The sequence below is a fragment of the Phlebotomus papatasi genome, chromosome 3 (genome assembly GCF_024763615.1).
Source record: "Phlebotomus papatasi isolate M1 chromosome 3, Ppap_2.1, whole genome shotgun sequence".
NCBI classification, from domain to species: domain Eukaryota; kingdom Metazoa; phylum Arthropoda; class Insecta; order Diptera; family Psychodidae; genus Phlebotomus; species Phlebotomus papatasi.
The window spans coordinates 553544-580176 of record NC_077224.1 but is presented as its reverse complement, the minus strand read 5'-3'; the positions used below and the strand labels follow the sequence as shown (position 1 = coordinate 580176).

Genomic DNA, 26633 nt, shown 5'->3' with positions numbered 1-26633 from the left:
ATTTTGCATTAAAAATCATTTGAATTGATAGATTATCATTTATTTATTGATATAAACTAATACTTAGCCCGTCAAAACATGTTTAAGCATGCTAAAATAGCATAAATGTGGTTGCTCAATTAAATTTAAATTCAGCAAATTAAAATGTTAAAATTGCTCATTAATTTCAATTTTTATTGCAGTTAAACAAGTAGCCTTTTGTACCAAATTGTTCTTATTAAATTTATTCACTCGTAAATAATTATTATTTGTGACCAAAAAAATAAAATAAGTACAAAGATTAGTGATAAACTTGTACGCGAGTGAAGCTTCAGCATCGGGAATTAGCTGAGTTCCTCCAAAGCAATTCGAAGGAAATTGTTGTGTCAAGAAATCGCAGATGGGATGTCTTCTTCCAAATTTTCAAAAAGACTGTATGAGAATCTCTTTATGATGCCCCTTGCCTACAACCAACCCCCTGGCAAGTTGCCTGAAATTTGAAGCCACTTTTTCATACTTCGATTTAAATTTATATGGGATTTTTTTTGCACTAGCTGCCGTTATGCTAAATGTTTAAAAAGTGAGAAGTTTTTCCGTATTATAAGATACCTTTCCGTATGGAGGGATAAATTTACTAAATTTTTGTTTAAATAAATATTTTCCTCCGAGCACTGTGAGCTGAGTCCGAGATCAATTTTGGAATTGGCTTCAAATTGCTCCATATAAAAAGGCCAACTTGCCAGGCGCTTGCCTACAACCTTTTCTTCTGGCTTTGGGGATTTTTTTAGATAACAGATTAGACATAGATAGATAAGACATTTTAAGGACTATCACATATTTTCCGGAGTCATTCACAATCAAAAATTTCGCTGCACTATTTAAAATTGAGGAAATTTCTTGCAAAATGTGTTTTGGCTGTGAGAATTTTCGAGTAATTTTTAGAAATCTTATAATGCTCAATTGGCTCAATTGAATTTAAAATTAAATTATGAAAATCCTAGTGTGATAGCACCGTTAGGAGGTCAAACAATTTTTGTCTGATTTTAACCCTCTAACGGTGTTTTCTTTAATATGCGAAAAAAAGTTCTAAAACAATGTTTTCTAGGATAATTATTATCCAATAAAGTCGAAAAAACCATCCATTTTATTATCTCTTTTAGTTTAGGCGCTATATGAGAAAATATAAAAATTTTTTGAAACTCTTTTTGCTTCTAAAATTCACATTTTTACTTTTTTCAAACTTTTTAAATAAAATATACAAAGTAGAATGACATATCTTTGAGTAAAAAATAAATTTATTTTAGTCAGATAACTTTAAATCGGTATTTTTATGGAAATTGCAAATGAGTTTTTTTGCACAAATATTTTTTGTTGCTTTTTCTCTGTCACACAAAACTGGGAATAGCAACGAAACGAAGAGTCAAAATGAGTTCAAACTTCCAAGAGATGTTTATAAGACTATTACCGAGGACACTACAGCACTTTTAAATAAATAAAACCTTTATTGTCGCTGTAAATGTGATTTTTGTGAATTACCCGTTAGAGGGTTAATAGTTTCAGCGATTGGAATCGACTTCTAGATTAATTTCAGTATTCTCTGTTGATTTCATCCAGAAATATTGAGAATTACGATTTATGAACAGATTTTCGATTTTTTTGTTTTTTTTTTTTGGAAAAGCGACCTATCTTTTTTTTCAGGCCAAAAAATCTTGTCAATGTATGACAAATTCAATTATAAAAGCGGTCACAGGACGCTTTAAATTTGTTCCCTGTGAGTTTCAGCGTTCCAGCACATTTTCAATAATTACAAATGACAATACATTTTTTATATACACTATTTTCCATAAAGCTTCACTGGTATCTTAGGACCCTTAGGACAATTCAAAATACATATGTTGATACGTGATACCCCTTCGTAAAACGCAGATAATATAAAAAAAAGCAAGATTGTAAAAGAAAATGCTAAAAATTATGTGTAAAAATAAGTTTCGTTGATTTTTTTTATAAGTTTTACTAATTAGATTTTTCATCATATTAAATAAATTATTGATTTCTAAGAATGAGAAGTGCAGGAAGTGCTTGAAGTATTGCAACATTTTCGAGAGTGTTGCGAATTTTCGGAAGAGTGTAAAGGCCTCTTCCATAAAAATTGTGGAAGTGCCTGGAAGTGGTGTACACATTTTCACCCAAATATATCTCCCCCTTGCCGATACCCTTTACTTTTACTCTATCAAACTTTAGTGGAAAATTATTTAGTATTCTATATTCATTGTTTTATTATTGAATAGAGTATTTATAAAAAGGAATAAGATATTTCACCATTCCAGGTATTCCATTTATTCACATTACATTTTCGTCTTATTGGAACTTCCTACAGTTGAAGTTTAAAAAAGGGAGGGAAATGGTCTTATCTTAACTTAAGAGATTCCCCTTTTAATTCTCTCAAAATTTTTAGTACACGCAGAGTGCGCTGCAAATCGGAATGTCAGTGACAGTCGAAGTGCGAAAAAAACTATTTTCAGTGTGATTTTTCCCGTTGTGAAAAGTGACAAAATACCTGGTAAATGTGCACAATTCTCCAGGAAAAATGTAAGCAGAATCCTTCTCTGCATCCCTACCAAGAGTTAATCTGAGGAAATTGGCAGGAAATGTGTGTTTTGTGGGTGAAAAAAGATTTGTTTGAGCGGTGGGATGATGGGTGGTTGATTGGTGGGTTTTTCCAAATTTTCCTAATGATTTTTTACCATCGCGCCGTATTTACGTAATCCGCGAGAGATTGATTGCTATCTCAGCGATAAGGATAGACAAAAGTGTCCGTTTTGGGGGTGGAAAAATGGGCATAGAGTGATTTTCTGCTTCCTGGCACTTTCTTCGCAGTTGATTTGTCGTCAAAGGCCGGAGAGTGGGAGGCTCAGTAATGGAGACGTCGAGAAAATATCAAGTCAGTCCGTATGATCCCAACTTCAGTTCAGCGGCTCGGTATACCCCACCGTACACCACGGCTGCTTCCACAGCTTCTGGCTACAGTAACATCATTTTTGTTACTCAGACACCAGAAACTCCGGATTCTGGGAATCTTTTGGGGGTTATTGGGAATGAGCAGAGACTAATTGATCCTGCTCAGACTTACATTCTATCCTCAACAAATACCCGAGTGCTCAACACTTATGTGCGGAGTGTCAATGATCCTGCCCAGGAAGCCAACCACTATCCCAATCCTGGACAAATTGAAGCAGCCCCTGCCACAGAACCCTATCACATACCCAATTCATGCGGAGGGGAGACTTACATTGACAGTAAGCCCCAAATTATCCTGCACAGAGACAATGCCGGAAGGTTCTATCAGGAAGTGCCCAATGGGATGTTGCAGTCTCATGATCAGGCTTCTGGGAGTGTTGTGGAATTGGTTCCCGGATTGCAGGATATGGCTCAGGATCCGATGAATAACTATGAGCAGCAGTACAATGGCTACGATGCGTCTGGATGTCTGGTTGATCAGAATGATGGGATGATGGTGGTAAATAATGGTGAGTACTCACTTCTCTATCTTTCCCATCCAAAGACGTCCTGGTCAATGAAATAAAAATCCCAAACAGAAGCAGAGAGAATTGAGCTCCTGGTTAACAATGAGCTGTCAGAGTTTGGATACAAGAACCAGAACACCAACATGATGGTCAATCAGTCAGGAAGCAACTATTCGATGGTGGAACAGCCTGGAATTCTCCATCAGCAGCAGAATCACGTGGAAAATGAGCATCCTCAGGAGAGGCTTTTTCTTCACAGCAGCATGTCACCTCTCTGTAAGTCCCCTTCGCAATTTTTTTCGCTTCTTTTCAATTTAGAGATTATTTTACAAATTATAGGGTGAATGATGGAAAGCGAGACACTTAAGAAAAAATTCAATTTCAAATGCATTTTTAAACTGAATAAATAATTATTTTTTACCATTTTTTTGTATCATGAGATTGCTTGTGAAATATTCTAACAGAATCTTAACAGTTTATAATAGATATTTCAACCAATTAATTGGAATATTCCATCAAATTAAAAAAAACAACACATTTTGAAAAGATGGACAAAATTTTGGAAAGCGGGACAAAAATTTTTGGAAAGTTGGACATAGTGATATTAATGACAAAATATCATACAAAATTTGTAGAAAATCAAATGTTGAGGGTTTTCTCTGTGAAGAGGATGTTACATTCAACAAAAAAGATGAGAAAAGTCCTCTCAAGCACCTCAGCTAGATAATTCAGTGGGAAATATACCTATGAGTGGACAAAAAAGATGAGAAAAGTCCTCTCAAGCACCTCAGCTAGATAATTCAGTGGGAAATATACCTGGAAATATAGTTTTATCAGTACCCGGTGAGAACGGATCAAAATTTTCCTTATCCGCTGAGAAAAACCACAATTTTCTTTGGAGCACACTTTTTTATTCACTTTTCACGTTCAGAGAAAAAATTAACGGTAGAGGAAAGCCATTTTGAAATCAGCTGACTTCCGATAACCCGGCGATATTTCATCGATATTCGATTAATCGAACTATTTGAATTGTGGCAGATCGCAACGGGTTTCTCTTATTTTGTACATTTCTCCCCTATTTCAAAATGGCGTTTAAATTGAAAGTTTACAATAATAAATTTAATTCAAAAGGAAATTTTACTTGTGTTTTTTTTTTTTTTTCAAAGACATAATCTTGACGATTTAAGATTCATCAACGGGCAATTTGATAAGCTTTGTGATAGGTCGTGTGATTAACTTTCCGCGAACCCTCAATTGTGCCACACGAACTTTACCATCGCTCCCCGGAAACACATCTACCACCAGTCCCAACGGCCACTCCAAACTTGACATGTTCTCAGTCTTCAACAGCACTACATCGCCTTCAGTGAAGTTAGGGGTTTCCTTGTTCCATTTATTGCGTTGTTGTAGTGTGTGAAGGTAGTCATTTTTCCATCTGGTAGTGAGATCATGTTGAAGTTTTGAACACAGTCTCCATCGGTTCAAGTGATCGACGTTCACCACATCTCCAGGATCAACAGGAAGCTGCGTTGGGGCATTTCCAACAAGAAAGTCTCCAGGAGTGAGGCTTCGGGGATCATTGGGGTCGTCCATGAGGGCAATGAGTGGTCTGCTATTAAGCACAGCTTCTATTTGCACGATGATTGTGTTTAATTCCTCATATGTCAGGCGGACATTTCCAACCACACGCATGAAGTGAGTCTTGAAGGACTTCACAGCTGCCTCCCACAAACCTCCTTGGTGAGGGGCTCCTGGTGGGTTAAAGTGCCACTGCACATGCAAAGTGGAGGAGAAGTTGGCTAGATCTTGTTGAACATTGTGATTGCGAAGCAAATTCCGAAGCTCCTTTTCACCGCCCACGAAGTTAGTCCCGTTATCGCTATAAATATGCGCGGGAAGCCCTCTTCTAGCAATGAACCTTCTGAATGTTGCAATGAAGGCGGCCGAAGACAATGAAGTGATCAGCTCCAAATGAACTGCTTTAGTGGACATACAAATGAATACCACTACATAGGCCTTTTCAGCAACAGATCCTCTGGGCGATCTCCTGATCAGAATATGACCAGTGAAGTCCATTCCGGTGTGAAGAAAGGGACGCAAAAGTGTAGTTCTGGATGACGGCAAGTCTCCCATTAACTGTTCGGCACATTGCGGCTTTGCTCGTATACACGTAGTACACCGATGAATGATGCTGCGAACCAAATTGCGCCCTTTCAGTGGCCAGAATTTTGCTCTGATGGACGACAGCGTTAGCTGAGGCCCAGCATGCAAGAGACGCTGATGCTCTCTTTGAGCAATCCACTCCGAAAGTTTTCCACTTCCGATGAGCGCAGGGTGGCAAGTTTCAAAAGACTGCTCTGAATTTTTCAGGCGACCACCAACACGCAAAATCCCATCATGATCAATGAATGGAGAAAGTTTTCGGATGGGTAAAGTGATTTTGTTCAGTTGATTTGACTTCAACAATGCCAGCACGTCCTTGAAATGAGATGCCTGATCCCAAGAGACTAGCAACATCTCGCTTGTCCTCAGTTCAGCAACTTGCAGATGATCAGGAATAGCACAAGACGTGCTTCGAGTTACACGTTGACGTCTGGATTTGAAACGTTGAACTCCTCTCAATACCCAAACCAGTACTCGTGTAGCTTTGACAAATGAGCTGCAATGCAACATTAGGGCTTCATAAATGCTTAGCCATGGTCTTTTTGCAGACACTTCAGAACAAGTCACCATCGTAGGACGAAAGTCAAGATGACTTGTAGGTGAGAATTCGGGTGGCCATTCCGACGGACCCTGAAGAAGCCAACTTGGCCCATGCCACCACATTGAGTTATCCAACAAACTCTTCACCTTGCTTCCACGAGATATCATGTCGGCTGGGTTTTCCGAAGTTTTGACATGTCTCCACTGATGGGAGTGTGATGAACTCAATATCTTGGAAACTTTATTCCTCACAAGCGTGTCCTTTCTTCCATGTGGAGCATATATCCAATGCAAAACCACCATAGAATCAGTCCAGAAGAATGTATTGGGAATTTTTAATGCCTCAGATACTGTACTCATCAACTGCGCGGCTAATTCTGCGCCGCAAAGCTCAGCCTTAGGTATGGTGAGAGTCCTTGTGCAATCATGTTTTCCCTTGATTGGAGTGAGTCTTGATTTAGCCACAAGCAGTCCAGAAGATCTGTTACACTGACTATCCTCGTAGACAAGATATATTGAAGCACCGTAGGCCATCATGCTTGCATCGCAATAGGCATGCAACTCCATGTGAGAAGGATTCGAAATCGTAGAAATCCACCTCGGAATGCGTAATTGGCTAATATCTGTCAAATCCACGATGAAAGCTTTCCACTCAGTTAGAAGATCATCTGGAATGGGATCATCCCATCCAATAGGCTTGGTCCAAGCTATTTGGATCAACAGCTTTGCAGAAGTTATGATTGGGCCTATTAAGCCACACGGATCAAAGATCCTCGCCACAGTAGACAATAACTGTCGCTTAGTCCAAGTCTCCGATTGCAAACTTCCTGATACACGAAATTGGAATGCATCAATGACCGGATTCCACAGTATGCCCAATGTTTTTGCTTCTTCGTCCAGTACAAGAGGAGCTTTGGCTTCTGTCGATGGATCTTCTGTTGCAAGAAGTTCAATCCGATTGGAGCGAAATTTGGAGAGTTTCATTGATGCTTCACCAAGTATGGATTGGAGCTGTTGTTTGGCCTCGATGACTTCATCAACTGTTGAGGCTGAAAACAAACAATCATCCACATAGAAATTTTTTCTCAAAATGGAAGCAGCAATGGGGTAAATCTCTTCATATTCTTCCGCTAACTGCATCAGCACTTTAGTAGCTAAATATGGGGATACTGATACTCCAAAGCAAACTGTACGGAATCGGTAATCAACAATTTCTCCCCTGTCCGTCCATAAAAATCTCTGAAAGTCTCTATGTAGAGGGTTTAGGAGCACCTGCAGGTACATCTTTACGATGTCGCAGGTAAGCACAACTTCGTGCATTCTAAATCTCCACAGGATAGACAGAAGTGTAGGCTGAACAGTAGGGCAAGCCAACAAGCAATCGTTGAGACTCAATCCAGACTTAGACTTTGAGCTACCGTTAAAAACGATTCGCACTTTGGTAGTGGAAGAGGACTCTCTGATCACACAGTGGTGAGGGAAATAATACGACCGATTCTCCAGTTCCTGGGCAGGGACTCTTTCGATAATATCAAGGGACAAGTACTCCTTGAAGATTGCATCGTACTCCATCATCAACTTAGGACTCTTTTCTAGTCTCTTGGTAAGATAGTTTAACTGCCTGAGTGCCAGCTGACGATTGTTGGTCAAGTTCTGGACATTCTCATTTAATGGCAGCTGCACGACATATCTACCATTGGGATGTCGATAGGTTGTGGCTGAAAAATGACCTTCAACATCCTGATACTCGGAATGAGTTGTAACTTCCTTCGGCACCTCTTCGATCTCCCAAAACTTGCGAATCGTACGTTCAATACTGGTGAGTGTCGTGAGGTGACATGAAGCGTGAGTATGATCGAAGGCAGGGGGACATGGGCCTACGACCAGCCAACCAAATATGCTGTCTTGCAGTAAGGGCAATCCCTCTCCTAGCTTGATTCTATCGGGTTTCATAAGCGACCACGCCAAGCCTCCGCCAATTAAGAGGTCGATCTTTTGAGACTTGAACCACATTGGATCAGCTAAAGTAACATGAGATGGAATTGCAATTTGGCTCATATCAACAACAAAATTGGGTTGCTCGCCAACTACTTTGGGCATGACAATGCAATGAATTGCTTCAACTTCTTGGGAAGACTCAAAATTACATTGCAGGTTCACCTGCACCTCCTGGTGGCCAGTTTGCATAATGGATCCTACCCCATCAATCATGAAATTAGTACGTTTGGGGACTAATCTTAGCCTCTGACACATGTACGTAGTAATGATATTGATTTGGGAAGCTGGATCTAGCACAGCACGGCAAGATTCGACATGATTGTTTGGCCCTTGGATTCTAACAATTGCGGTTGCAAACAAGACATTGGACTTTACTCCCCCAGATGCCCCGGAACAACTTAGGGTGGCAGATGTGTTAGGAGTAGGTCTATTCCCTTGAGACAAATTTGACATGGTGTCGTTAGGGTTATCTTGATTGTTATTCGACTGAGAATGTGGGACAAACGCGTCATGGAGCAGGTGATTATGTCTTTGATTACATTTTTTGCATAACTGATAAGTGCATGAATCAATTACATGGGATTCGCTCAAACAGTTTAGACAAATTTTCAGATTTTTGACTGTACTTAACCTTTGCTTGGGTTGAAGACCCAGAAATTTCCTACACTTAAACAATTTATGAGGATTAACTTTGCAAAAACTACAATTTTCCTTGACTTTATTCTCAACTACACAAGAAGAAGCTTTTCCTGACTTACTCTTTTGTGTGATTGGGCAGCTCTCAAGGCTCCTGCAGCGTTTCTCAAGAAACTCGTCAAAGTCTGTCCAGGTAGGAATGGAGTCTGGGCACTTTTCACTCCATTGCGTCTGAGTTTGATGATCCAAATGTTTCAGCGCCAAATGAATCAGCCATGGATCTCTTGATGAAACTCCCAATGCATCCACAGCTTCCAAAGCCTGAGAAGTTGTGGATTGCAGCTTCCGTAGAGCAGTGACATCAGACTTAGTAATGGTGGGCTGATTCAGGAATTTATCCATGAACGCAGAAATGATGATCATCTTGTTGTTGTATCTCTTCTCAAGACGACCCCAAGCGATGGTGTAATTCTCGTCAGTGATTGGGAGACTACCGAAGAGTCCAAGTGCTTCTCCACTTGTAGAATTTCTCAAGTATTGCATCTTTTGGGATTTTGACAGTCTTATATTTTTATCTACAGATGAGATAAAAAGATTTTTGAATGTCATCCATTCGCAATAATCCCCGGAAAAAGTGGGAATTTTGATTGGTTCCAGCTTTGCACTGTGGTCAGAGACATCAAGAATATCGGAGTTCTCGAGCGTTGCTGTCAAATTATTTCGAGAAGCTTCCAGTAAAGTCTCAACTTCCTTCCGTTGATTTTGTAGAAGCTCCTTCAGCTTACTTTCTTCACTCAATCGTTGCAATCTTTGTTCTTGCAGCTGTTGTTGCATCAGTGAGAGCATTTGCTGGACAGTTTGATTCTCAGATGATGTATTCAGCCCTGAAGCTTCACCAGCTGCATTATAACCTCTCTTCTGAGTGGTAATTGCGGCGATTAACTGACTAAGTTCCTGTTCCACCTGAAGACATTCATCCATGAAGGTTAGAAACTCTTCCTGTTCCTTTTCTTTGTCTTCAGGGGCTGCTGAAGCGATAATCTCGGATTGCACAGCCTTAAATTTTCCCCGGATAATCCCGACCATATCTCTCTGTGCTATTAACTCAGTCTCAGCTTGGCCATCTTCCAAATTCTCAGGATCTCTCTGGTACTTTTCCACAATCTTCCGGACAGAGGTTAATTGACCTTTGTATGCACGCCTGCTCAATTCCTTGGACGGCATTTTGCTGGCGGGAATCTGCTGCTCCCTCGACGACTCAGACAGGACCAAATGAAGAGGATGTTACCTATGAGTGGACAAAAAAGATGAGAAAAGTCCTCTCAAGCACCTCAGCTAGATAATTCAGTGGGAAATATACCTATGAGTGGACAAAAAAGATGAGAAAAGTCCTCTCAAGCACCTCAGCTAGATAATTCAGTGGGAAATATACCTGGAAATATAGTTTTATCAGTACCCGGTGAGAACGGATCAAATGAAGAGGATGTTACCTATGAGTGGACAAAAAAGATGAGAAAAGTCCTCTCAAGCACCTCAGCTAGATAATTCAGTGGGAAATATACCTATGAGTGGACAAAAAAGATGAGAAAAGTCCTCTCAAGCACCTCAGCTAGATAATTCAGTGGGAAATATACCTGGAAATATAGTTTTATCAGTACCCGGTGAGAACGGATCAAAATTTTCCTTATCCGCTGAGAAAAACCACAATTTTCTTTGGAGCACACTTTTTTATTCACTTTTCACGTTCAGAGAAAAAATTAACGGTAGAGGAAAGCCATTTTGAAATCAGCTGACTTCCGATAACCCGGCGATATTTCATCGATATTCGATTAATCGAACTATTTGAATTGTGGCAGATCGCAACGGGTTTCTCTTATTTTGTACACTCTGTATACTTGCACATTTGATGGTTATGCTAATCCCTCTTTTATGTCCGAGTAACAATTAAGGAACGTTAATTACCAAGAATTTCCTTGACGTCCAACCAAAAAGAGGTTCTGTAAATTTCACAGACGCCTCGCGCTGTCCAGCAGTTATAGTTTTAAAGCGGATGCAATTTTTAGCACATTTCAATTCCTTATCCGCCCAAGTCCTTTTCCACTTGCTTTGGGAGTTCTGTAGAGGCTCCTATTTGTCTTTCTCCAGGAGTTTTTGCGAGATTTTCTCCTTATCAGCTTCTAACTGCTGTTGCAACTATTTTTCCGGATACTTAAGGATCTTTGTCGTTCTTGTTAACATTATTTCACTGCACAAAACCACCAAATTCATTCACAAAATCAACTTGTCCAAGATTTCATAAAACATGTTTTGAAAGCAATGCGAAATTATATCACTTTTCTATCCTTTTTAAATGTAATTATTTCACAAATATTTTTTATTCGCCTTTTAAATGGATGTGTGTCCTTCGATTTTCACTGCGGACTTAACAATATTTCACAAATTATGCTGAAAAATCATACAAAACACTTTGATATTTTCCTAGCAACTTCCATAAGAAACAGAGAAAATGACAACTACCGTGTGAAGGTTATGAATATCACGCATGCAATACATTTTTTAAATTCTTTTTGCAAGTCACTCTTTGATTGTATTATAACGATTTTTGCATTTTTAACTTCTAAAAAATAATCATAAAATTAAGTTTAATAATCTTTTTTATCGAAAATTGAAATATTTAATTGATTTATTATCAAGTTTTTAAGGAGGTGTCTCACATTCCACACTGCTTTGTCCAACTTTCCGAACTGTCTCGCTTTAGATAAATGACCCTATTAGCGTGGCTAAGTACTTTTGGGCACTTTTTGAGCTTTTATAATCTTATTGTTGTTAGTTTTAAAATAAATTATATTGTCATATTTAGGGGTTTTCTGAGAATGTTCGTGTATCTCCACCACTTATTAATATAATTTTAGTTATAATAATTCATTGAAATAGAACACATTGGAGCGCTAAAATTGATCTTATACCAATTGTGGGCGAAACACATCAACTATTTCCAGAGCTTTCGGCTCGGTCTCCAAGCCTCCATCAGTAGTCAGGAAGACTCCTAGCAATTGTCAAGCAAAATCCAAGAAGAAAGAAATTACATCAAAATTGTGCCAAAAGTTGAGAAAACTTGTTAAAGGACAGTGTAAAGTATTGCCCTCGTTACCTTTCATGCCTTGTTGCAATACTGACCAAAAACCCTGAACGAGACTCAGAGGAATGCAAGACTTGACCACTGATGAAGGCTCGGAGACGAGCCGAAAGCTCTGAAGATAGTTGATGGGTTTCCCTGAGTGATTGTTAGTTTCTCGACGACTTCCGGAACCCCCTACTGTTGATTAAATTTTCGTCAATTTACCTCTCTTTGTTATTATAATTCGAAATTCCTTCAATTCACCTATTCTTAAACTTTTCGAGATATGAAAATTTTCTCCAGTCACCACAAGGTGGCGTTAAGATCGCCTTTTCAGTTTGATGCTTCAATGTATTTTTTTTTTTGTGCGGATATTTTCTTGCAGTGGCTGCTGTTAATGACATCACAAGTCGCGAGGAACCACATTTGCTGCCGGATTTTTTGCTGCAGCAACATCAAATGTCCGGTAGTTCGGAAAATGTGAAGACTAGCGATCAGGAGACATCATACGACAGCAATCCAAATGGATCAGATTCTGTATCGATGGATATTGATTTGAATGATGGGAAGATTTTGTTGGATTTTGCCAATAGTCAAGAAAGAGATTTATCGTATAAGAATAATCTCAAAATTGTCAATGTTTCTTCCCTCTCCGATGAATATGTCGATATCAATGATGTGAAGAGCATCAATGAGAAATATTGTGTATTTTCCGAAGGCTTCCCGCAGAAATCTTCAGTGCGGAAGTCTCAGAGGAAGATTCAAAAAGATGGATGCTGTGAGTTTGATTTTGAGGGGTTTTCTTTTTTGGGCAGGAGATTTTGGAATTTTTAATTTTTTTTTGCAGTGATGGTTGCTGATAAACATGTACCATGTCGAGCTTGGGCCAGTTTGCCTACGTCTTATTTGTATATTGGAAAGTCTCCGAAGTATCCTTCTGGTAAGTGTTTTTTTCTTGTCTATCTTCGTTGTCTGGGAACTTGGGGTAAACCAATTAAATTGATGCTTTTATTTGTGGAGCCATAGACTTGACTTTCAGGATCGGGAAGTTTATCCCTTGGGGCAGATGAGGTGATTTGTCCAATGGATATTACGTCCTGATGCAGATATTTTGTCTTGGGAGGGATAAAAGAAGCCTGGGATTCTGTGAAGTTATTTTGAATTGATCTCTTAAATTTAAGAGGAATTCTATCCAGGGAATCATTCATTTTAGCAGGTTTCACTTCCGGTAAATGCTTCAAGCCATATCCTTTTGAGGTTTTGGGATATTGCAACCAGTCCCAGACTGTTATATTGTTCTTCTGGGATATTTTTAATTCTTCCGGAGAGGTCAGGAGGGAGAAATCCAGAGTCTGAGTTGAGAGATAGGGATCGGTGAATTTGTGAAAAGATGAATCATTGGCATATCCACGGAAAATCGGTTTTAGAGGTTGCCTAATGGAATATTTTTCATCTCTTTTGGCAATTTTGTCTGGATGATGTTTCCAATTATAATCCAACTTCTGAATTGTGTGATACTCCTCAATGGCACTAACTGGTCTCAATTGAGTCTTCTCACTCAAATTTCTCATAAAATCAACCCGGTTTAATCGCATGGGTAGATTATATTTAACATTCCCACACCATCCGCCGTTCTTCCAGCCGTGAAATCGATTAAATTGCGTGCCATAGTCATAAGCATGACTCTTCCCACGACCACTAACCGGTTGATGGTCGCACAAACTATCCACAGTGCCAAGAGAGTACTGAGAATGTCCCAGATGCGTTGATGTCCGGTAATCCGTGTTAGTGAACAGAATTGGATGTCTGTAGTCTGAATAATTGTAGACATTCCGATTGTCAACAATCATCACGAAATCCTGATGTTTTTTCCTTTCTCTCTGTCTGCTAAACACTGTTGTCGCGATTAATGGTGTTATAAATATTGATTTGTTTAGGGTGGTTGCCTGAGTAACAACATACAGAATAATTGTGTTTGTCTTGGCGTCGCCTGTTACCACCTTTCTCTCTCTCTCTTTCTCTGCAGAATACACAGTCTTTTCCAAGAAGGACATACCACTGCGTACGAAATTTGGCCCCTTCGAGGGTGACCTTCGTGAGGTTGGCGAGGAGGAAGTTCGTCATCTCAAGGCTGAGCCTCCGCAGCACTATCCCCTGCTTCTGATTGATGGAAAGATGATACTAGAGACGGCTAATGAGAGTGAGTAATTTTTTTTTTATTATTAATCTTTATTACCTTTTAAATTAATATTAAACCTGAGAGATAAAAAATATATAAATAAATTTTAATAGGCATTTCAAACACGATTTAGAAGAGTACGGGGCAGTTTCAAATATGTTAATTTAATTTCACATACCTCATGATTATTTTAGCATTTCCAGTCGTTCCGTCAGCGTGCGATTTGGTCTTTTTCGCGAAATTAGAGGCAATAAAACTCAAAAAACTAAAGAAAATGCTCACCGAGGTGGATGTTTTCTAGCAGCTGTCAAACTATAATGGCGATTTAATACGTTTTTGAGTACACGCCCCAAATTTTACACGCTGCAGAATATTTACCACTTTTTAAGTGACACTGTTCCACTTGAATAGTGGTAAAAATTACATGTTTCAATTTACATGCTAAAAATTTTTACACAAATTATTTTTTACACAAAATTTACCATTTTAATAGTAGTAAAAATCAAAATTTACAATTTTTCTAGTGGTAATTTGGAAATTACACGTTATTTTTTTTACACGATTTTTTACTCTGTTAATTTGCTTTTTTTACCGCGATTATTCTTGTAAAGTTACTCAAATTATGTATTTGAGCAAAACGAGTAATCAATTGTGTAATCAATTAAATGATGAAATATTGTACTTTTTAAGTAATGTTCTGTTGCTAATGCAAAAGTAGAGAGAATACTGTAACGAAAGTGGTTTTTTACATCTCACGGTATCAAATTTTACTTTCTTGTTTTACATTACGTTTTTTTTTCACCGTAAAGCGAAATTAACGAATAATTACACAGCTGTGTACATTTTGTTACAGATTTCGTGTAACATTACACAGTTTTCAGACAAAATGTGTAGAAATTACATGAATGTGTACCAGTACACACAATTACACGTTTAATGTAAAATTTACAATGAAAATTATGGTAAACCAGCCAAAAATTTTTTACTGTGTTGTAGTGGTAATTTGGAAATTACACACAGTAAAAAAATTGTGTAAAATTTTACTACTATAATAGTGCAAAATCGACCATTTTAGTTGTTTAATTTAAAAATGTTTAAAAAATGCACAACATTTTGGTAATTTATTGTCACGTGATTGAAAATTACCACTATTATAGTTGAAAATTTTTCAACAATGTTGTTTAATTTGAAAATATGTAAAATTTTAACACTATAATAGTGTGAAATCGAATAAATTAATTATTTAATTGCGATCTGTGTAAAATTTCTCATTGTTATAATCATAAAAATTTTTCAACAATGTTTCGTGATTTAAAACTGTTTGACATATTCTAAAAATTACCACTATTATAGTATGATTACAGTTTTTCACATTATTATAGCGTGAAAAATACACAACTTTATGGTATTAAAGTTGTTGAATTTTTAAACAAAAGTTATTGAATTTTGAGACAAAAGTTGATGAATTTTTAAACAAAAGTTGTGTAAAAATTGTTGAATTTCCAATTAAAACTTATACTTCAGTCAACATACTTTTCATTGGGCAAAGGTCATATAGAACATCAAATATTTGTATGCATAAGAAGTCTATCGTGAAGATCCGAGCATCAGATGTAATCATTTCGCATTAGGGGGGATCCCGAGTACAGGAAAAACCAATAAAAATGTCTAAAAAGGTAAAAAAAATCAAAATCTTCGAAATGAAAAGAAAATTCAATAATAGAATTTAACAATTTTTGAATTTACACATAAAAATTCAACAATTTTTAAATTCAACAATTCCAAATTCAACATCTTGAAAATCAACAACTTTAAATTAAACAATTTTAAATTAAACACTTTTTCCACTTTTTAACACTATAATAGTGGTGTGAAAGATTACACACTATAATAGTGTTAATTTTTTTACTGTGCACGTTATTTCTTTTTACACGATTTTTTACTGTGCACTTCGTACACCGCGTCAATTCAGGCAAATACTCCATTTCAAATGTTCAATGAATTATTTTATTTCTTACATTAAGGTAAAGTGCCCTCAAGTCGACCGGTTCCTCAATTCGACCGGTAGAGTTATTTATTCAATTTATTTATATTTGCACTAATATTTTGTGTATGATCTAACATTAATAGGTCAATTATTCTATAAATAAATACGAATCAGTGACAATTTTATAGAAATTCACCATCAAACATTCAAATATTGACCACCGGTCGACTCGAGGACACTTTACCTTACTATGTTTTTTCAAAATCATTTTTAACACTGACCTTTCTATGGCAATATTTTTTAATAGCTAATCTTAAGTCACATATTTCGTGAAGAAAATTAGGTCAGATTCGAAGTCCAGAGTATGTGCGAAGCCTGAAAGCATTCCCTTATATTAAATTTGTAAAAGATTAACTGTCTAATAAATTAATTGAATAATATTAATTCATCTCTGTGAGCAACGTGTCGTTTTAAATTAACTGATCCAGTAATTATAGCTCGTTAACATTTAATTTTATAGGTAAATATATCCGGTAGTTGTTCATGAATTATTAATTGCTTCAATAAATTAAACTGTGTGCAGGACTAAAGGTTTAGCATTATGGCTTGAATTTCCCTACAGGGTTAAAAATATGTTCCCTTTGCATCCTTCCTTTTTTGTAGATACGTCTAATTGGATGCGTTTTGTGCGTATTGCTGAAGATTTCAAGCAACAGAATCTTCTACTTTTTGAATCCGAGGGCAAATTGTTTTTCAAGAGTTGCAAATTTATTCGACCTAAGCAAGAATTAAGAGTTGGCTATAGTCGTGAGTATGCTGACAAATATGGGCTGCGTCAGATAGTTCCTGACGAACGAGATCACGTTGAAATGAATCATGTTGAAAATTCTTGGCCATGTTTTGAGTGTGATGAGAAATTTGGCAATTCGGAAGCCCTTCAGGATCATCTAAATCAACACGATGATGATGATGAGATGTATGGGGAGAAAAAGAATGTGCAGAGGAAGAAGAAGAGACCACTTGGTGGTGGTGGGGGAAATAAAGTAGCTTGCCCGGTGTGTCTTAAGCTCTTTCCGAGATCTTCAATGCGTTTGAGGCAACATATGCAGACCCATTCGGGACATCCGTTGGCTGAGAAGAGTCTCAGTGATTGTGGGAATAACAAAATTGAGCGCAATAGGAGAATTGATGGGGTCAAGGAGGGATTAAAATTGGATTCTACGAGGAAGTTTCTCAATAACAAAGAGAATAAGGATACTTTTCACAAGTTCAAATGTACTTCCTGCCCAAAATCCTTTCCAACAGCTGAACGTTTAGCACGTCATAATTTAGTTCATGCTGCCAATGAGTCGAGACCATTGAGGTGTCCTCACTGTCCCAAGCGCTTTGTTACTTCTTCGGCTCTTGCTGTTCACGTAAAGATGCATCTCAATCCGAGGCGTCTGATTGTTTGTCCCATGTGTACAGAAGCCTTTAAGCATGGCTTGGTCTTTAAGTTGCATGTGAGATCTCATGCAGAAAATGGTATTTACACGTGCAAATTTTGTCAGAAGAAATTTAAGGAATACAAAATCATCCGGAAACATATACGAACTTTCCATTCAGCCACAAAACACCCGTGTCAGCAATGTGGAAAACAATTTCCTACTCTAAGTAAGTTGCAGATGCATCTGCTAAGGCATTCAGATCACAGGGAATTCTTGTGTTCAGAATGTGGGAAGCAGTTCAAGCGGAAGGACAAATTGAGGGAACATATGAAGAGATCCCATTCTGATGAAGCAAAAGCCAAGAAAGAGAAGCTTCTACAGCAAAATTCGCCAGAAATTGATCCACCAGCAGATACCCAGAGCTACAAGGAAGAACAACTGGATGGGGAAGTTATCAGTAAGAATCCAGAAGAGTCACCTAAGAAAAAGTTCTCACCAAAAGTTTCGCCAAATGACTATCAGCGCTTCATTTACAAGTGCCACGATTGTTTAGTCGGCTTCAAGAGACGCGGCATGCTAGTCAATCATCTGGCTAAGAGGCATCCAATGGTACCCATAGATTCAGTTCCTGAACTCAATTTGCCCATTCTCAAGGATCAGAAATTCTACTATTGTCAGTATTGTGAGAAAGTGTACAAGAGCAATTCCAAGAGGAAGGCTCATATCCTGAAGAATCATCCGGGACTTGAGTTGCCCATGTCGAGCCGACTGAAGGGAAATTGTCCAGATGTTGGTGGCTTCTCCAATTTGACATACTCTCAAACTGTTGGAAGCATCACGACACATCCGCAGGTTAGTGATTTTTTTCTCCTCACACTAAATTTGCCATTAGGGTCCGTTTAAACGAGGGTATTACAAAATGCACTTTGCTATATCAATGAGTCTTGGAAAACCACCTTTAGTGGTTTGTTTCTTTGATAGGATTCCCTTGAAACGTTGTAAAGTTGTATGAAGGGAAAAGAAATTGATAAAAGAACAGATGATAAGGTACTTATGGTGCTATTTAAATGGTAAATTTAAAGGGAAAATCTTTCTCTTGAACATTTTTTAGTACATGGCTGTTCTCATGTGCTAAAGCACTTTTTAGCACTACTGTTCTCAACTGCTTCTGCATTACACTGAGTAAGAGAAATCCGAAAAAGTTAAAATAACATTCCGGAAATGTTAATTTTACCCTGCAGTATTATTCAAAATCGGTGTAAATATTACCCTTTTAGGTGTATTAGGTGTTAAAGGTATCCTTTTTCATGTTAATTTTACCACTAAGATAGTGTAAAAATATTGATATATTTTTACACCTAAAAAGTGTTAAATTTCTGAGGAAAAATGTTAATCGCACCCTCTCTTTTTCTCAGTGCATCGATTTTTTTTTTGTATTAGTTCCCGTCATGACTATTTGGTGGTTTTAGAATACAGCGAACACTGGGAAAAACAATCTAGACAGAAACCAACACATAGAAAAGCCGATAACGCAGAAGCATTTGAGAACAGTAACTAAAAATATGTTCAGGAGGAAGATTGCCCCCTATGACTCTTGACAAAAGAGATGATAGGGTACTTATGATATTATTTCAATAAAAAATTAAAAGGGAAATCTTTTTGATCAACATGTTTTTTAGTACATGAGTGACCTTATGTGCTTCTGCGTTATCGACTTTTTGCATTGGTTCCTGTCACGCACGACTATTTGGTGGTTTTGGTACAAGCCGAAGACTGAAGAAAACAGTCGTGATAAAACCGAATACAAAGAAAAGTTGATAACGCTGAAGCCCGTAAGAATAGCTTTGCACTAAAAAACATCTTTCTCCTGAACATTTTTTTAGTACTTTACTGTTCTCAAGTGCTTATGCGTTATCGACTTCTCTTTGTATTTATTCCTGTCTGAACTGTTCTCAACTGTTTTCCTCAGTCCTGGCTGTGTTACAATCACGACAGGAACCACTACAAAGAAAAGTCGTTTATGTAGAAGTACTTTATGGCTATATGCACTCGAACCCGAGTGAGTTCGGCAGCCTAAACGTAAAATAGAAGAAGAAGAAGAAGAAGAAGTACTTCAGAACAGTTATGTGCTAAAAAAAATTTCATTTGTCATTTTAATTATCCATTTATGGCACACTGAAGAATTTTTGGTTACAGTTGTCATAATATACATAAATTTGCTCCTTGACTCTTCTAGAATGTTACTGGTTTAGTGAAAATTCTTTAGATATAATTTGGAAACTTCTTAAATACAAGAAAAATATGCGAATGTAAAATGCTTCTATTGGAAACAAATTAATCCAAATGGAGACAAGGGAAAGTTTCTAATTGGAGACAAACAGTGTAAGTGAAACCGCGACGAAAGGCTTCCAAAACCTTGTTGAGTTGCTCCTGAGTGCAGGATTTGTTCTTATTCCTGGTCTTTTCTCCTTCAGAAAAACCCTTTTTGTTCATGAAATAGGTAATTATTTCATTTGAAAATTCACGTACCGTTAACAATAAAGATTAGTACTTAATTTAACTAAAATTAGCCAGAAATATGACATAAATATTAAACAAAACGAATAAACAACAGTCACTTCATTGTGTTTTTCATTGGAAAACATGGTCGATCGATGAAAAATTCGATGGTGAAAGGGTACATTCTTAATTTTTCTGAGAAATTAACAAATAAAAATTTGTGAATATGAATGGATTTTCGCTTTATTTGGAGTAAAATTAACTAAATAATGAAACTGTGGTATAGAAAATATATAAATATTATAATTTTGTACTGTATTTATAATGAAAACAGTGACGTTTCCATTTGGAGTAGCGAAAAATTTCCATTTGAAGCAGGTTTTGAATTAGCTTAATTTACCTTAGAGCTCAATAGGGGATTTTTATTTCGGAAGGGAGATTTCGAATCCAAATAATCCTTATCTAAATAGACATTTAACCCTTTAAGGACGATTGGAACACTGGTGTCCCATAAAGAAAATAATTTTTCTATCTACCTAAAGTTATTTTTTTCTTATGTCTGTACATAATTGTAAAGTAGAAGGTTGCAGGGATCTAGAATATTTTTTGCAAGTCTCTAGCTATTTGCTATTTAGTAAATATTTAAGCTCAAAAATGGCGAATTTTTAAATTCTCAAATTCATAATTGATTTTATTTATTTTTTATACTTCCAATTTTTTTAAGCAAAACCCTTTTGGGAATAAAAACTACAATACTCATACGTATAATATTTTTGATTAGATCGAAAATTATTATTCATTGGTATTGTCAGAAAAATTACTTAAATTTTTGGGCTATTTTTGTCCCTATCGTTCACAGAAGCACAAAATACACCGACTCAGATTCTGTTGAACTTTCCAAGGTTAGATATAAGACTTATCATTGATTATGTTTATCAGTTTAATTTTTATTGTTAATTTTCAGTCCGTAAAAAGTGTCTCGTCGTTAAAGGGTTAACGCATTTGTAAAGTCTCCGTGCCCTCTGATAAAATTCTCTCGTGTGTCTCGGCTAAAAATATAGCTGTGATAGGTTCATGTCCCATTTTATTTCGAAACATTGGAAAGTTTGAAAAAGAGTTTTTAAAAATAATGATTTTCGAAAATATTTCGAATAAAAACTTATTCATAGGACACTTTTATTTCGAATGGGATTTTTCGGATCAAAATACCTTCTTTTAAATGGGCCTTTATGAAGGATACAGACCAATAAATTTTAAGTTGCCTTTGAATTGAACTGATTTTGAAAGTATTTGGGGGGTCTTTTCAGGGCTGTGCTTGGTGTCATAAGCAATATGCCTCAAAGGCCAAATTGCTGCAGCATCAACGCAAAAAGCATCCTGAGCACATAAAAGAAATCGAGTTGTCTGCCCATTCTTCATCAATTGTCATCCACAAGAATGATCAGCAAGTGTCCTTTGACAGTCCCACCGGTTTTGAGAATAACAATTCGCAGTTTGATGATCAACTGGTGGGAGTGTCAGACACTGTGGACTATGAGAATTATTCACCGGAGGAAGGGAACTACCTTGCAGCTTCGGAAGAGAGTAAGTTGATTAAAATTTGTCCATATGATCCCGATGTGGCTGAGCAGAAGAATGTGGGGAATTTGTCGAAGATTGATGTTAGTTTAAAGGTTGTTGGGGGTGAATTTGTGGGAGATGGATCATCTGCTGGCTCAGCAGGTGATTCCAATGGTGATCTATCGAGATTGCCAGAATTATTTGAGGAAATTGAGTATATGCACATGAAGCCGGTAATTCTTGGGACGGAGATTGAGCAAATGCCAGGAATGAATGGGAGGCATAAATTGAATTCAACGAGTGGATACTCTCAGAGTGCCGGCTGAGAGTGAATTTCGTGAAGGGAATTTTGTGAATATTTGTGGCATTCAATCTCACAGCATGCAAATCTAGTCAAGGGATTGATTTGATGAAAAGTCCAAAAGGATATTGCATTGAATTTTGCCTCTCTCTCGAGAGAGAGAGGATTGGTCACTAAATTCTTGGGCTGAGAGACTTTGTTAGCTCGAGAAAAATTGTCTTTTTTAGTGGCAATTCAATTGTTTTCCATTTGAAATCGCCTATCGACGATATAATGGTGAAGAATTGTCCGAAATTTTGCAATTATTTGTTGTAAATTTTTTCACTTGGATTGGGGAGTTCTTGGCAAAATTTTTATTGGAGTCCAAGACAAAATACCTCTCCATGAAAATTAAAAGCAATTTGTCCAGGTTTGTCGATATTTCTGTGGTGGAAAAGACAACCGAAAAATATTTGAAAAAAAAACTTTATTTGGTGCGATAGAAAAGAAGAAATTCCTTTGAAAAAAAAAATTGTCAGGGAAATCACGTAAGTTATTCGTTTTTTTTATTGGAAAAAAAGAGGAATTTCATTTATAGAAATCCGGATTTTTTTACTGTCCATCGACTAAAATGTCATGGGCTTTGTCGAGAGTGTTTACAAATGTCTGAAGAAGACTCTTCAAAAACCTCGTTTTTTTATTGAAGAAACTGAGAAAATTAAATAGTAAACAATTAGAGAAATTGTGTCTCAAAAAGAATAAAGAAATTTGGGACAGAAATTGAAATAATTTATTTAATGATGTATATTTGCTTTTCCCTTTTAGAAAACACAAAAAAAATCATATAAAAAAAGAGTTTGAGCTTTGTTAACAAAACAAAAAAATTCTAGAACAATTCTTACGCAACGAGATTCCTAGGGAAATAGTTAAAAAAAAACACATTTCGCACGATAAATCAACAAAATTTAAAAAAAAAAACAAAAAAAATAATTAGAAATTTAGTGATGAGCATGAAACATTTTTTAAAGTCACGTAAAAGCAATATTTAAAAACTATATTTTTCTCATAATGGGCCTGATTCTCTTAATCGAGGTTACTCTGGAAATTGAGGTTATGCAAGAAGTAACCTCAAAATAGTAGATCACCTCTAATAGGAAATTTTCAAAAGCTTGCAATTTTGAAAATAATTCGTCAAATAATTTCGTCAGATATCTTTAAGTTTTCTGCAGAAAATATCTACACCTCTGCCGAAAATCTGCCGAGAAATCTGTAGATATTCCTACGAATTTTATTTGGGCTTGGGACAAAATTCGTCAGAAATTTTTGCAGATTTTCTGACGAATCCTGGTGCATACTCTGACGAATTTCTGTAGATATTTTGCCGATTTTCTGTAGATTTTTCTGCATTCCAGACTTTCCAGACAGCTGTGTCATAAAAGATGGAATATTTTTCACTGAAATTTATTGCAAAAATCAATAGAGTGATTCTCTTGGTGATTTCACAGTGTTTATATAAAATAAAGAATTCTGCGACGCCGTGTTCTAAGTAGAGAATAGTGAAGTGAAAACTTTAAACAGAGTGTCGACTTAAATTTCGTGTTTTTGTATCATTTCATGGGCGGTTTTTAAGAAATTAGTATTTTTGCTTGTATCTTTTTACTCATCTAGAATGTTTAATCGGTAATGCTTGTTAAGCAGAGCATACCATTTTCTTTATAACTTCTACAGTTTCTTCATAAATCAACAATATTTTTGTGAAGTAATGGAGGTTATGCAGATTTTTTAGGGAGAAATTCTGCAGAGAATCTGCAGATTTTCGGAAGAATTTCTGCCGAAAATCTACAGATATTCTACGCAGAAATTCTGCCGAAAATCTAAAGATTTTCTCTTAATGTACTAGAATATACCGTTAAAATTTAGAAAACCTTCGAGTAAAATCGGCAGGTAGAGCAATGATTTAACGGGAATCTTAAAGGAATGTGACAGTTGGTAAATATCGATTCATTTAAACTTTTCAAAGTCGACAGTGGATTCTATCAAAAATAATAAGTTATCATGATATCACCCTTGACTTTGGTGTTATGCCCTAGACACACTTGCGACTTAAGCGAAGAAACGACTTAGTGGAAAATTATGGAAATATGGTTTAACCATTATTTTGAATATAATTACGCTAAGCCGTCTCTCGGCTAATCCTCATGTCTCTCAAGGCCCTTAGGGTTAGAATAAGAGCATAATAGGATTTTGCAACTTAATCTTTCGTCTTTTAACAATAAATTTGGTTACTTGAACAAAATATTTCCAGATTTAATTAGAGATTTACGACGTTTTATTAGGTTAGATCTAACATAACCTCAAATTCCAAAATGAAGAGAATAAAGGCCCATTTACTTCTTTTTTTCTTCCTATTTTACAAGCAGACAAAAAGAACCAAGTGAAACCATAAGTGTTTTATTTAATATTTTTAATCCAACAAAATATAAAATTGTGGAGTTTTAATAAAAAAAAATATATTGTTGCAATAAAAATATTGTAGATTGTGATATAAAAAAAAGGAGATGGGATCGAATTGAAGGGAGTATGATGTTTGGTCCCTTTTTTTGTAAGATGATCAGTTTTAGAAAATGCGCAAAAGAAGTCGGCAAATACTTAACATATTTGATGAAAATTATGTCTCCAATAAATATATATCTATAACTTGTCCTCTAGTGCCTCTAAAAAAAAATTGTATTTTTAAACAAAAGTAAAAGAAAAATTAAATTAATTTAATAATCAATATTTAATAGAAAAGAAAAAGAATTTTGTGTATTTTAGAAGAAGAAAAATGATGCATAAGGAAAAGGTAATATTTGATCGTAATGGACATTGTCTAACGGTTTGAAGAAGCACCCAAGAAAAGAGAGATAAATTCGCTTAAACAATGTGTTTGATTAAATCTTATAAAAGAGTCCAAAGACACACAGACACACTTTATAGGCAGGTGAAGAGGTGAATATGTAGTTAATGCCAGGAGAAGAGAAATGATTGTAGAGAGATAATAAAATATATAGCAATAATAGTTGTGTATTATACAATTGGACTTCATTTCTCTAAATGATGATCTTGTGCGGAATTCTGCTGTGGATATGCCTAAAACGAGTTGTCTTTCCGGGAGATGGGGAGACCAGTTTCTCTGTCCCACCAGGTGCTCCATGTTTGGATGCAATTGCACGATTTAACAGTGAAGTCCATTAGTGTGTGCGCGGATTAAAGAAAGTATTTAATCAAGGGGGAAATAATTATGTATACAACACTTTCGGCACTTCAAGGAAAAGGTAGCAAACTTGTCTTCAATTTTTCCTTTGAAACCCTCCTAGGAAGTGTTCTAATAACATTGATTTTTAGAACCTATTATTATAATTTTTAAAAACGAAAACATTTCCACCTAAAATTCGTTAAAAAAAACTTCCAAATGAACTTTTCTCGAATGGAAATTCCGATAAAGAAATAAACTTGGTGGACTTCATAATCTAAAAGCTTCTTTAAAGATACCAAGAAGATTTTTACTTCAAGAAAATGCCGAGGAATTGGTCAAAAATTGAAGTAAAAACACTCTTTACGAGACACAAGAACTTTTCTGCTAAGTTTAAAAGAAATGTCATAAATACATTTTTTATTATTTTGGGTATACATCGAAAGCTTGAAATATTCCTTGAAAGCTCTTCTAATACAGTGTTGTGGCTTTCTTTGAGAAAAATTGATCAAAACCTTTCCGAAAGCTCTCTAAAAAACTTTGAAGCTTTTATAATTCACTCTTAAAAAATTAGTCTCAACAACCTCATATACAGTTATGGAAACTATAAAATATACTAAGCATAGACCTATCTATATATTTAGGTAGAGTAACTAAATGAAATAGTTGAACAATATTAGTTACAGTATCTTTTTCATTTAGTTATCATAACTAAATTAGATTAGTAACGGGTACTATGACATATTAGTTCCAATAACTAAATAAATGGAGTTGATATACCCATCTTATTGGCTGTAATAAAGCGTGGAATCGAATGAATTTCCCCGTGGAAAAATGGCTCTCAAATCTTAGTCGCAGTAGATAAAAGAAAATTAATGCAGATTTGGAAAGGTTATTTTATTGTAATTCTTTTAAACCATTTCTTTACTGTATTCCAATGGCTGGTTAGCAAACTCCCGCACCTTCTTCTTGATTCCCCTCATCAGGTTCTTGACAAGCCTCTTCTCCACGGACTCTGACGACGTTTTTCCATTTTTGCTTGAAATCAGGCAAACTTTTGGCTGGTTTAGCCTTTTTCCTGAGATCCTCACGGTCTTGAATTCCAGGCTTCCTACCACCAGCTTGCTTTCAGACAATCGTCTTTGTGTCCTTGAATCGCAATACTACCTTTCGAACTGTTGAGCGCGACTTTCCGGTGAGTTTTCCTATTTCCGCATAAGTCGCATTTGGATTTTGTAGGTAAATGTCAACTATCTGTTGTCGGATTTTCTCCATCTTTTTAAGATATCTCAACCAAAAATCAATATTTTTTTAACGAGAGTGGTATTAAAATAAAACTAATGAAATGCACTAAAAATGACAACTGATAAACAAAAAGTAAACAATAATTGAAACTATCAAAATCATATCAAGTGTTGGGGAAATTCAAACGATTCCACGCTTGAACTATATCATATTAGTTGTGGTTACTATATAGCATTTATTGTGATGCCTATATCTTATTAGTTATG

The 26633-nt window shown here is 36.2% G+C and overlaps 2 protein-coding genes across 6 annotated transcripts; one reads left to right on the top strand and one right to left on the bottom strand.

Moving 5' to 3' along the window:
• Positions 1 to 2458: 2458 nt before the first annotated feature.
• Positions 2459 to 24946, top strand: LOC129806324 (PR domain zinc finger protein 10-like). Of its 5 annotated transcripts, none has more exons than XM_055854830.1 (9): positions 2464 to 2568; positions 2857 to 3506; positions 3576 to 3779; positions 12344 to 12736; positions 12806 to 12898; positions 13985 to 14158; positions 16788 to 18403; positions 21358 to 21634; positions 24308 to 24946. In XM_055854830.1, the coding sequence occupies exons 2-9, from the start codon at positions 2897 to 2899 to the stop codon at positions 24334 to 24336; spliced, it is 3396 nt and encodes a 1131-aa protein (XP_055710805.1). In that variant the 5' UTR covers positions 2464 to 2568; positions 2857 to 2896; the 3' UTR covers positions 24337 to 24946. The 5 variants fall into 5 exon arrangements, with proteins under 5 accessions (XP_055710804.1, XP_055710802.1, XP_055710805.1 ...); XM_055854831.1 differs by having other exon boundaries at positions 2479 to 2568; positions 24311 to 24946; XM_055854829.1 differs by having other exon boundaries at positions 2459 to 2568; positions 3579 to 3779; positions 21358 to 24946.
• Positions 4648 to 9840, bottom strand: LOC129806329 (uncharacterized). Its single transcript, XM_055854854.1, has 2 exons — positions 8963 to 9840; positions 4648 to 7255 (listed from the first exon to the last, which is right to left on the bottom strand). The coding sequence occupies exons 1-2, from the start codon at positions 9819 to 9821 to the stop codon at positions 4686 to 4688; spliced, it is 3429 nt and encodes a 1142-aa protein (XP_055710829.1). The 5' UTR covers positions 9822 to 9840; the 3' UTR covers positions 4648 to 4685.
• Positions 24947 to 26633: the final 1687 nt, after the last annotated feature.

Bases quoted from the DNA above. Each gene is read 5' to 3' on its own strand.
- LOC129806324 (XM_055854827.1), top strand. From the start codon at position 2,897: ATGGAGACGTCGAGAAAATATCAAGTCAGTCCGTATGATCCCAACTTC. The intron at 3,507-3,575 runs GTGAGTACTCAC...AATCCCAAACAG, and splicing joins GATGATGGTGGTAAATAATG to AAGCAGAGAGAATTGAGCTC. The intron at 18,404-21,357 runs GTTAGTGATTTT...GGGTCTTTTCAG, and splicing joins GCATCACGACACATCCGCAG to GGCTGTGCTTGGTGTCATAA.
- LOC129806329 (XM_055854854.1), bottom strand. From the start codon at position 9,821: ATGGATGAATGTCTTCAGGTGGAACAGGAACTTAGTCAGTTAATCGCC. The intron at 7,256-8,962 runs GTAAGTCAGGAA...GTTTGTTTTCAG, and splicing joins CTGCCCAATCACACAAAAGA to CCTCAACAGTTGATGAAGTC.